At 39.6% G+C, this 12,797-nt stretch overlaps 1 protein-coding gene across 1 annotated transcript in view; it reads left to right on the top strand.

Annotated features, from left to right (window-relative positions):
• The window catches only part of AKAP9 (A-kinase anchoring protein 9), a 202,990-nt gene that overhangs the window by 174,344 nt on the left and 15,849 nt on the right, over window positions 1-12,797 (top strand). Inside the window, exons 32-40 of the mRNA XM_065398462.1 lie at window positions 2,529-2,671; window positions 4,265-4,771; window positions 5,223-5,286; window positions 6,659-6,780; window positions 7,453-7,644; window positions 10,092-10,280; window positions 10,436-10,580; window positions 11,505-11,724; window positions 12,378-12,528. Coding sequence (XP_065254534.1) covers window positions 2,529-2,671; window positions 4,265-4,771; window positions 5,223-5,286; window positions 6,659-6,780; window positions 7,453-7,644; window positions 10,092-10,280; window positions 10,436-10,580; window positions 11,505-11,724; window positions 12,378-12,528 — 1,733 coding nt within the window. The remainder of the gene's footprint in view (window positions 1-2,528; window positions 2,672-4,264; window positions 4,772-5,222; window positions 5,287-6,658; window positions 6,781-7,452; window positions 7,645-10,091; window positions 10,281-10,435; window positions 10,581-11,504; window positions 11,725-12,377; window positions 12,529-12,797) is intronic.

The following is a 12,797-nucleotide window of genomic DNA, read 5'->3' as shown; positions in this document are numbered from 1 at the left end:
CTTGTCATGAATCTGCAGATTGATTTTTGAGGCACTGGAAGTCTTAAACGTATTTTTATTAAAGGTTTAATTTGGGGCATGCATATTGATTTAGGCCTTGAATCACAATGGGTCTTAGGCATTGTGACACTCAGCATTGCACTGCCCAACTTTTAGGCACCTAAAAAATCACTGGAATCCATAAAGCTTGAGTTAGGTATTAGGCTTTCTATATAATGAAAGGGGAGAGAGAGGCACCTGAGAAAGCTGGCATGCTAGACAGGGAGCTGCCTAATCTAGTCAAAAGGAGATGCTTATTGAAGGGATGTGCCCTATGTCTTGCCCTCTCAGGTAGTTAAGCGAGCTGCAGGGAGGTGCCTGTGTCTCTGCTTGGGATCCACAGCACGGAACCCTCTCCTGGAAGGGAAACGCCTTTGGTGCCCGAACCATTTCTTGCAAGAACAGCAGCGGTGTATGCCTAGCTCCATCCAAAATGGCTGGACGTAGTGCCTCCATTATAACCTTTAGCCCAGTGTTAAAGTACTTACCCAGGATGTGTAAAACCCAGTTTCAATTCCCCATGCTACCTGATGGGGAGAAAAGATTTGAATAGAAGTCTTCCTCCTCTCAGGAGACTCTCTTAACCACCACTGTATTAAGCCTAAGTCAATTTGTGGTATTGGGCCCTAGTTATTTGTATATATTGCAGTGAAAATTTACAAGCAGGTATAATCCACTCAAAGGGATTCTTCTAACAAAGTTCTCTGTAAGTATATAACCAAGACCATAGCACTATCTAATCTATCCATTCATACAATCCCCATTATCATAGTATCAGAGCAACTCACAATCCTTAATGTATTTATCCTCACAGCAGCCCTCTGAGGGGAGGAAGTACTATTATCCCATTATATGGATGGGGCAGAGAGGCTAAATTCCTGTGTGATCTTGAGCAAATCAGTCTGTGATAGAACAGGGAACTGAACCTGGATCTCCCCAGGTCTCAGAATGAATGAATAAATAAATATATCCACTATACAGACCATCTCTCCTTTCTTCAAGAGGAGTCGTCCCCCTACTTCCTCTCCAGGCAGTCCGAAAAGCTAGTCTTTCTACCCAAATCCCATTCCAACTCCTGTCTAAAATAGTCACTTCTTACAACTATTAAAATGGTATGAATTCAACAATTACACATTTTTAACATTGCAACAACAGTTCAATGCTATTTGCTTTTAGGAAACAATGTTCTATTTGAATATTAAATTAGCAGTGTTACTCCATCTGTATTTGGAATGAACGGGCATGAAAACCCGTGTAGCTGAAGTAAGCTGATCTCACAAAAGTATAATGTAAATTCCAATTTAGGATGCTCTTATAACGTAAATAACAAAGGCACTAGAGCTTGGTCCTGCTTTGGATGATTTAGTTTCCTTGCTCTTATCTAATGCCAGGAAAGCATCTTCATTGCACAGATACCTGCTTTCCAGTTTTGACTTGTTAACATGATCAATTTTAACTTCATTGTCAATGCCATTTATTAAAATTATGGAAGCCAAATTCAAAGAAACTTAGTGTTTTATCCTTGTCTCCTCATCTAATAATAGTGAGGTTGTGACAGATCCTATGGCTTGCCACATTCTAGGCCCACTGCTTAATGTCTGAAATTTCCCACTCCATGGATCAGATTTAGAGGTGAAGTATATGGGGGTTAAATTACACATCTATGTAATTCATATGCCTAGGAAGCAAAAAGACAGTCATAGTAACAAACACAGCCAACAAGAGGTTTAAGAAGGGGTAAAAAAGTGCATGTGGTTTGAAAGAGATTCCTTTTTCTCTTACACCTTTTTACACCCTCCTTTGGTTGCTTTCTACAATAACCCTGGCCTTATACCTCTTTAATGTTTAACTTATGCCAATTTATGTTCACACATTGATCACCAGTTATGTCACCTGTTAATTTGACCCTCTGAGTCAAAGTTGAGTTGAGTGTTATCTTCCATTTTCCAAGGCAGAGATTGTATGTTCTGTAGCTAGCAATTTAATGAAAACCTCAGCTTTGCTGCTGAAAGTCTGAAGTTCACAGATATGGAATGCAGGACCTGGACCACAGGTGCTAAAACCTTTTGTACAAATGCTATTGAAATAAGGTCAGAACTTTAAAACTTTATGGTGTCTAGCAGACTTCATTTTCCAGAGGCTTACTGTTTGTTCCCATCCCTGTTGCTGCCTTTTAGTATATTAGTGTTTTTTCCATCCTTGGCCAGAGAGCTTCCCAGAAGATTATCCTTTTCACAGCACTTCCACTTCTTTTTTCAGTTTGAGGATCCCAGTTAATCTAGAAAAGTGGCCTTTTGAAACGTAAGTCTGGGAGGTTAGGTTGGTCAGAATGCCACCTATTCAAGGCAATTGACATTTCTTCACATGGCTTGGCTCATCTCTAGCTTTTGTGGAGTCGCATGCAGGGGTCAGCATCATCAGTATTTTGATGCCATTGTAATAGATGTTTTATCTACTACTGCTTATATTTTGTACTGACATGTAGGTAGTCACAGAACTAACTCAAAGTCAAGAAGGAAGTGTATTCATTGCTGAAAGTGAACTAGAGAAAATCAAAGCTGAATCAGCTGCTGCCAAGGAAGAACTGAGTAGTTACAGAGAAAAGTCAGAAAAACTTCAAGAGGAATTAATGGTAAGAACTGGATCGTTCCATAATTGTTTTATCTCTTCCAGTGAAAAAAAAAATCATAAAAATGACTGTACAGTACACATTGTTCATACATTTATGAAAACTACATGATGCTGTGGACCAGATCTTTAGTTGCTGCAAATAAGTGCAATTCCAGTGACTTCAAGGGAGTTATACCAATTTACAGGATCTAGTCTGTCTCTTGAGATAACTTTGTGTTATCATCTAACGGACATAATCCATCTAAACAAGATTAATCTAAAAAGAATAGCTGTGACTCCTCATTGTATAGAGCAGGGGTCAGCAACCTGCGGCACGCGAGCCAATTTTTACTGGCACGCTGCTGCCAGCTGGGGTCCCGGCTGCTGGCCCCACTCAGCCTGCTGCCGGCCTGGGCCAGACCGGCAGCCAGGACCCTGGCTGGCAGGAGCCGGCAGACGGAACCCCAGACCGGCGGCGGGCTGAGCGGCTCAGGCCGGCGGCGGGCTGAGCGGCTCAGGCCGGCGGCGGGCTGAGCGGCTCAGGCCGGCGGCGGGCTGAGCGGCTCAGGCCGGCGGCGGGCTGAGCGGCTCAGGCCGGCGGCGGGCTGAGCGGCTCAGGCCGGCGGCGGGCTGAGCGGCTCAGGCCGGCGGCGGGCTGAGCGGCTCAGGCCGGCGGCCGTCTGGGGTTCCGGCTGCCAGCCCCTTGCCAGCCGGGGTCTCGGTCTCTGGCCCCGCTCAGCCCGCTGCCGGCCTGAGTGAACGGAACCCCCAGCTAGCAGCGGCTGAACGGGGCCGGCGGCCAGGAACCCGGCTGGCAGGAGCCGGCGGACAGAACCCCAGACCAGCAGCGGGCTGAACCGCTCAGCCTGCTGCCGGTCTGGGGTTCTGGCTGCCAGCCCCTTGCCAGCTGGAGTCCCGGCCATCGGCCCCGCTCAGCCTGCTGCTGGTCTGGGGTTCCAGCCGCCCGGCCCCCTGCCAGCCGGGGTCTGGGCCTTGGCCCTGCTCAGCCCTCCTGCCAGCCTCGGGTACCGGCAGCCAGCCCAGGGCTCTGCTTCTGGCCTGGTCCCAGGGCTCTGCAGCCCTTATCAAAAATTACACTACAATTAGCTTAAAAGCTTGAAAACTTTGCTTGTATATACAGAAATAGTTAAAACATGCATAATGTTAATAAATACATAGGTTTGATGAAACAAAGTAGTTGTACATATGTGCCTGTGCTTAATTTGTGTTTTCGATGATTTACCTTCTTAAAAAATCTCATGTCTCGCACCCCCCTGGGGTGCGTGCACCCCAGGTTAAGAACCACTGCACTAAACTGATAAGAACTGCATTTTAATTTAATTTTAAATTAAGCTTCTTAAACATTTTTAAAACCTTGTTTACTTTACATACAACAATAGTTTAGTTATATAATACAGACTTATAGAGCGAGCCCTTCTAAAAACGTTAAAATGTATTACCGGGACGTGAAACCATTTATTCACTCTAATTTAAGAAGACTCGGCACATCACTTTTAAAAGGTTGCCGACCCCTGGAATAGAGCATTTAAAAATAGTAAACTTGGTTCTTTAAAGGTATTTGGATATCTGCAATTCAAATTTGTTATAACTCTAGGTGAGAGAAACAAGTATGACACGTCTTCAAGAAGAGCTACACCGAGTCAAGGACAACCTAGTTGAAGCAGAAAAGAAGCTTGCAGATTATATGAGAAAGGAAGAGGAAATAGCAGAACTTGAAAGCAGAAAGGATGTTGACAAACCATATAATGTTTCTACCAAAGAAGACCCAACTTTCACCAGGAAAAGTTCTTCATCTCAGACTGACAAGACTATGCAAATCAATAGCTCCAACCAAACTTTACAGGTCCTTGTTAAAAATGCAGAAATCCAAAATGATTTACAAAATGAATATTCATCAGAGGAGGTTGCAGAGGTCATAAGAGAGTTTACCGAGAAAATTGACCAAATGCAAGAACTCCATGCTGCTGAAATCATGGACATGGAAACCAGGCATATTTCTGAATCTGAAGCATTGAAGAGAGAGCAGTTTATTGCAGTCCAGGTATTAACAGAAGAATGTAATGCTTTGAAGGAGGTCATAGAAACTTTGAGAGCTAAAGAGGTATATATTGTAAAAAAAAAATTTATTCTGTCATTCTGTATTTTATAAAGAATTTTTTAGTTCATGCTACTCCTAAGTAGGGTTCCTATTTTGAGTCCTCTTAATCATGGAAGACTGTGCCATTAAGGCACTGTACTGTGTTTGGAATTGTGTAGAGTTGCTCCACCCAGGGAGAGTTCCTAAATCCCTCCCCAGCTTTACCATCCCTTAGGCAGGAGCAACCTGCTGCTCTCTTGTGCCCAGTCAGCTCAATAGACTTGTGAAGCAGAAGTGTTGGCCCATGAACCTTCCCATTTCTGCCCCCTTTTGAGAGGATCTATACTGCCGGGTGACTAGGAGGAAGTAGCCCATGTGGTCCTCTGTTCAGCTGCTCTCTTCTGATTAATCTGGGCCCTTATGTGTCAGGTTGTGTTTTTTGCAAAGTTTTAAATGTTTTCTTTTCCAAATATAGGCAGTCCCAATTTCTGGGTTACCACACACTGCATCTTATATGGCCAGAGATGGATGTTCTAGTGGTGAGAGACAATTGTTTTATAGCCTTCATATTTCCCATAATAGTATTATAAATTAAATTATGTTTGTATGATAGAAAACAAAAGTAGCTGTGCATTACTTTAATCCTAGCACAATGGAAACTGAAGTCACCTGACAAGGTAAAATATCAATCTTGCAGGCTTCCTTCTTATTAATTATGACTTTCCTACTGTGACCTTGGACCAAAGTCAGGATTTTATTAAAGACACAACCGGTCCTTACTTGATGCTTTTCTTCTCTACTTCCAGCATGCAGCAGCAGCACAGCAAAAAAATTAAAGTTCAGAAAAAACACAGCATAAGCAACACGTAATACCATCAGCAAGTGTTCCTTCCCAAAATTCCTTAGTTTTTGCCTCCTATAAAGGCGGGATCTTCCCCTTATTATTCTTTACCCACGATCTTCCCATAGGAACATCAAGTGTCTGTAATGAAAACTTGATCCAATTCAAACCCAACTTGTAAGCAGGACCTTGATCTTCATCCCCTGTTTGCCTGATAGGCTTCTGTGTTAAAGGAACTCCTTGCATTGAGACCCGTAGCCCAAGAAGCAAAACAAAAAGCAACCTGCAATAACAAAAGGAATTACAACAGGAGCAGCAGTGAAAATCAAAACAAAATCCCATAGTAATCAAATGCTGGAACATCTGGGAAAGGCAAAGAGCATTATATCTCTATGTGAATCTTAATTACTCTAGGACAGAAATGTATGTGTGACAGAGGGGGTATGGAGCTGCCTTGAGGAAAGAAATCGGAAGCTGGTTCCTTCTCTCTGGGCAGAGTCCCTCCATCGTTTCTTCATACTGATTTCAGCGTTAATCCAGGGCAATCTCCTCACCCTGAATGGAATTTAAAACTGCAGGCTGCTGGCAAAATCTCTCAAGGTGGCAGTATTACTGTCTCCTTCCCCTGGGGAATGCTTCCTCACATGCACCTCTTTCCATGGCTGCAGACAGGTGTGATCTGAATGTGTGCACCAACAGAAGTGAGTCAGACCCATCAAATTTTTACCATAAAAATTAAAACCCTCTATTCTACAGTAGCAAATAGGAAGTAGATTCAACTGGAGGCAGAGACTACAGATACTCAGAAGGGTCAGTTGGCAAAAGGTTTATGTAGTGTTCAGATAAATGTCTTGATTCTGTCTCCCAGAATTTTAAATGATTTTCTTTGCTGCTGTGTTTTGAAAGCAAAGAAGAAAAGCGTAAGCCAGTCTTAGAAGACAAAACAAAAAAAACTTGGATGTTATGCAACCACTTGTCCTAACAACCAAGAAACAGAAGTCCTTTTTTGTTATCTGTTAATTAAAGTTTTCCCAGCAATTCAACTTTATTGTTTTTCCCTTTTATTTTAGACTCTAGTTCGGACTGGAGTCAAGGAATTTATCTCACCCAGAGCCAGGGATCTGACATAGTATCAGAAGGAATAGGAGAAGAAGATGAAACTTCAACAGATCTGCTTCCAAAGAAAATAAAGGTAAATTAGAGCTGATGTAATTTTTACTTCAAAACAAGATCATTTTAAAGCTCCTTAATACAGTCTGAAATGTAGATCTTCTCTTTTTGTGAAGAAGTGCCCTATATATAGTAGATATTTTAAAAATTCTTTAATTGCATTTTTCAAATATCACCACTATATAATATGTTGGCTACCAGCAAAGGCGAGAACTATATAAATAATTTTAACAAATAAGAATGCTATCTTCATTTCTAACCATTATAAAGAAGAATGTGTCTCCTGCCACCAATCTCGTGTGCTAGCCCTAGCCCATATGCGAGTTTCAAAATTTGAATGGAAACTTTCCAGGGCTTAACTTTTAAAATATAAGTTTCTGTAGAGAACTCAGCTTAAATTTGTAGTATTGATGTAACAGATTTTTTTGTAATGAACTTCAGGGACTACAGCAATATTTGTTTTGGGTTTTTTTTATATATTTCTAAAACCCTACTAAATAATCAGGCACTTTCTGTATTTCTAGTCTCAACATTAATCATATTCATCAAGCTACTTATAAATAGATAGTGCTTTCCCTTGCATAACCAGCCTCCTTTTTCTGATTCGTTCTGATGCCAAATTCTAGTGCTCATGAGCCAAGATCACTATTATGACTGTCAGTATTATAATTTTTTTCTTATATTATTGTTATAGGGTTTGCTACGAGCAGTGCATCATGAAGGCGTACAGGTGCTGTCTCTCACTGAATTTCCTGACAGTGAAAGGGATATACTGTCTCTTAAACAAGGGCCAGAATCATGGCTTGAGGAAAGGAAAACTTTTCTGAGCACTGTTTCATCTTTGAAGGATTTAATTACACAAATGCAACTGCATAGGGAAACTGAGGTACAAACAATATTATAAAACTCTGCTTAGATCAAAATAATTTATACAGCAGCATTTGAAACTAGAGGTGTGTGAATAACTGATTTTTTGGTTCACTGGCAGTCCTGAAAAATAGGGGGGTGGAATTTGGTTTGGGTCAAACCAAAACTGAATTTTTCAGAATCTTCAGCAAATTTCCAGAAATTTATACTTTAACACAGTGGTCTCTACCTTCCAGCCTACTGTACCCCTTTCTGGAGTCTGATTTGTCTTGTGTACCCCCAAGTTTCACCTCACTTAAAAACTACTTGTTTCCAAATCAGACATAAAAATACAAATGTGTCACCGCACACTATTACTGAAAAATTGCTTACTTTCTCATTTTTGCCATAACATTATAAAATAAATTGATTGGAATATAAATATTGTACTTATATTTCAGTGTATAGTATATAGAGCAGTCATTGTCTATATGAAATTTTAGTTTGTACTGACTTTGCTAGTGCTTTTTATGTAGCCTGTTGAAAAACTAGGCAAATATCTAGATGAATTGATGTACCCATGGAAGACCTCTGCGTAACCTCAGAGAACCACTGCTTTAGCATGTGCTAAACTGATTGAGTTAAAGCCTAGAGAGGAGCCTAGGTTTTAACTCAACCAGTTCAGGATATGCTGCAGTACAATTTACTTTATTTTGACTAGAGTTTTAGAAGGTCTTATTTGGATAGATCTAATAACACAATCTAATAACATACCTTTAAATCCAATTCAAGACAAGGCCATTCAGATCAATGGGAGGTGAGGGTACTCAACACCTAACAGAATTGGGCCAGATATAATCAATAGTTTCTTTCTACTAAGAGAACTTGGGAATTTGGTAATTTTTAATATAATGCATTTGAACCTTACAGCTGTTCTTCCAATCAGATGTTCATGTTGCCTCTGCATTACAATTTTGCCCAATGTTGTCTCTCATTGTGCCGGTTATTGGAGATGTTCGTTTTAAATGTTGGAGTGTTCCAATATTTAGTTACACTGACAGGAAAAAATATTTATCTTTATAAGATGGACTTTATTTTGTTATTTCATTCATTTTATTTCATGTTTTAGTGATGTATGATGCTTGTTTGTGCCATAATCTAGATGCCTATATTTGGAAAATTGGCCTTAAGAGGAAGGGTATAAACCTTTTACAAATATTTCAGAGTACCCTTCTCCATCTGTGCCTGACTTACATGTTGTAACAAAGATATTGTGTTGTTTATCAGAGTCTAAATATACATCATACATATATACTGCAAAATTAAAAAAACATAGTCCTGTGAGATTTTTTTAAAAAAGAACTTAAAAAAATCATTAGTGAAATTCACCTTTTAACAATACAAAATCCCTGGGAACTCAGGTACAGAATAGTAAGCCAGCCTTTACAAACATTTCTAGAAGTAAGATGTTATGAAAGATGTTATGTGAGACAGATCATTGAGTCCTATTTGTACATGCTCTCAGAGCAATGGATGGATGCATTTTTTTATAATTTGAAATCAACTTAAAAAAAACGGCATGAATTCTGACACCCTTACTTACCATGAATAGTGCCTTGCTCAGTGATTTCAATGGGACTAGATATGGCATGAGATACTACCAATGTGAGTAAGGTGGCAGAATCAGGCCCATAGTAAGTAACAGCGTAGTCTATCTGCTGCAGCCGAGGATTTGCGGTTACAATTCCTTGATTCTCTGCTGTTCTCCACCCCAGGTGTCAGTGGTCTGCAAGGGATTGTTTACCAGCTCTGGGGCTAGCTGGAGTGCATCCCCAATACATCTTCTATGTTTAGGGCTGCAGGGGATTGGCTAAGGAGCAAGATACACTGGCTCTATGCCCTCTGAGGAGCCTTACACAAAGTGTATTCCCTGCTTCAGATATGTGGGTAGTTTCCTTTCCTGTTGCACTGCCTGTAGGGCACAAAAGAAAAGGAATAAGTCAAAGAATCTGGCAGTGTCACTATAAAATGTAACCAAGATTAACTCAGATCCATAAAAGCCATTAGTACAGTATACACTCAGTGGTGTGGTACAGTACCACAAAGTGCTGTAATAGTCAGTGCATAGAGTTCCAACTTAAAAGCTATACCACTAAAAGGAGAATCTGATGCAATATAAAACAGAATATTGCTACATGGGGTCAAATTTTCAAATGTAGGGATCTAAGTTGCCCCTGTGAAAAACGCAAATGTCAGTTTGCATGCACTAAGTAGTATTTATGCATACAGAGAGAATAATTGCATGTATACAGTAAGTACAGATATACACACAAATCTGTATGTGCACAGACACAAATTGTATCTGTATATCTGTTGAATGAAAGAAGTTTAGTGTTCCACTGACTCTGCACACATAAAATTATAATTTAACATAATCAGTATACTTACAATTCTGTTAAATACTTAGTCACTTTTATCCCACTGTAGATTTATGCGAACTGTGAATCTCCTGAAAGTGTTCCAGACTGGCGAGGTGAACTTCTGCATGCTGTTCAGCAAGTCTTTCTGAGAGAACAGGATGTTCTTCTAGCAGCATTTCAAACAGAACTTGCAGAACTGGGTACCAAGGATGCAATTGTATTGATGAACCAATTAGAGCACAGACTTCAAGAACAGGTAATACAAAACACTACTTCTGTTTAAAGCATGTTAAATTTTAATCGCTGATGTACAAATGCTGTGGGAAAGCATTACAAAGCAACTGTTTCCTTTATTAAGTGTTGCATTAATTACTTTCTGGAGTTTTACTTTTAAATTTGTAACACTAACAGGTTATTAGCCAGAGAACGGCAATGGACTTCATTCAGAATGCAGATAGAAGAAGTTTGCTAATGGAAATTCAAGTACTGCGCACTCAGATGAACAATAGAAAAATTAATCCAAAGAGAGAACAAGAGATTGATCCAAAAAGTCAAGGTTCTTTATGTGGTAATACTATATGTGTATACCTGTGCATGTGTGTTCATACACGCTTTTAAAAATATGCTTACAGATAGAGTGTAGGTATATTTCCTCAGATTGTGCCCTTCATCCTGTGTCTGTCATTTTGAGGATTCAAAACTTTCACTCTTATCTGACCAATCTACCTTTTGAAAATTAAAATAATCTCTCTGCTTACAAACTCTTACCTCTGTTACCTAATTTAAAGAGATGCTGAGTGATTTTGAAAGTGAACCCATATTGAAGTTTGCACCTTCAGGATTTTTTCTGAGCCTGTACTTCAATTTTTAGGTCTAACAGCTTTGAGAGTATCTCTTTAAAATGGGTAGTCATTGATAGTGATTAAGATTAAGTCATGTATAGACTTGACAGAGAAAAATGTTCAAAGACTAGATGTGTACTTACTATAACCTTTCTGTGCTTTGTGCCAAATATGTTTTCTACATACGAGTATATTTTGCAATATCAAAATGTATGAGTCTTTTTATATATTTCCAAATAATCTATAGAATGTATATTTTTATCTAATTATAATTCTTAAAATGTTAATGGACTACAGTCATTTTAGCATGCCCCTTTTCAAAGACAGTATTTGGATCCTGCTCAGATCCTGCAAGCTTAAAGGCATGTGGGAGCCAAAGGTTGGGTACAAGAAATTGAAATAATTGTGCATTCAAGTCCTGCTAAACAAATATTTATGTTTTAACTGATCCTCACAAAGGGTAAAATTCACTCCTGTACACAGATCTGGCACAGGGCCTAGGCACCATTTTGAAAGCTTATGTGGAGCAAGAGTAATTGTGATGGTCGTATGCACAGGGGCAAATTTCACCCCAAATGAGTAACATTGTTTGTAGAATGCTACCTGGGTAAGTTCCATATTAATGATGTTATCTCTAGAAATGCTGGAGTACAACATGCAGCAGAAGCAGTCTCAGATACTGGAGATGCAAGTGGAGCTCCATAGTGTGAAGGGCAGAGCGGCTGAACTTCAAGAACAGCTGAATTCTGAGAGAATGATGGTTTCAGAACTGAAGAATGAACTTGCCCAAGCTAAACTAGAACTTGAAACAACCCTTAAGGCCCAGCACAAGCACTTCAAAGACTTGGAAACCATCAGGTGTGGCTTTCAGTCGCTAACCCTTCCTGCATTGGCATTTTAGATGTTCATTCTTGTATTGCCTTTTATTACCATATTCATTTTATTAAGAAAATTGTTACCATCTGAGTTTAAGATTTCTATAAAACGTTGCTGAGGAAAAGTAGCCCATTATCCCAATTGAAATGTAATCCTATGGAAACAAGGAAAGCTTCGTTTTTCTTAGTTTTACTTATTGCTTCCTCTGAAATACTTTCACAACCCATGGACAGATATTTTGAGATTTCTGTACTTACTTTAGACAATTATATATAAAATTTTAAATATTTTATTAACACAATAGCGAGGAAAAAACAGTTTATGCTGAGACTGACATGGTGTGAGAAAGTTACAGGTAGTTTGTGATAAGTTTTATGTGCAGTTCCATGTAGCTTATGTGACTTAATTACTCTTGCTTTGGGGTCAACAGCAGAGGTGACCGGGGCAGGAAAATCATGCTAAGGAAATAATTTTCACAGATTCTCCTTACTGACTTTGCAAATATACCTCCTACACACTGATTTAAAAAGCAGTTCTGTATGTGTGTTAATGTTAAATGCTTTTTTCCCCCCATGTAGTTTGTGGCTTTTTGACAAAAACAATAATCCTAAAGGTAGCCTGTGTATCTTTCTTAGGACTGAGGTTAAAGAAAAAGCAGCTGAGCTAGATATCTTAAAAGATACAATGGCAAATGAACAGAAAAAATCAAGAGAGCTTCAATGGGCTTTAGAAAAGGAAAAAGCTAAAATGGAACGCAATGAAGAAAGAGGAAGAGAAGAGCTAGAGGTACCCTATCTTTGCTCTCAAATTATCCTCAGCATTAAAAAATATACAAATATTTTGAGATTTTCTCTAACATTTCATCCCAGCTTACCTTTTGTTTAATGTACTTTGCAATCTATGGGCTAGATTTTCCCCTCTGCTGCTGCAGTATATTCACTGGAGTTGGAAGAGGGTGTACAGAATCACTCCCATACAAGCAGCGGGGCAGAAAGGACCTGATGCAAAGCCCGTTGAAATCAGTGGGAGTCTTCATATGAATTTCAGCTGGCTTT

The sequence above is a fragment of the Emys orbicularis genome, chromosome 2, assembly GCF_028017835.1.
Source record: "Emys orbicularis isolate rEmyOrb1 chromosome 2, rEmyOrb1.hap1, whole genome shotgun sequence".
Taxonomy (NCBI): Eukaryota; Metazoa; Chordata; order Testudines; family Emydidae; genus Emys; species Emys orbicularis.
This window is presented reverse-complemented; position numbering and strand designations above follow the sequence as displayed.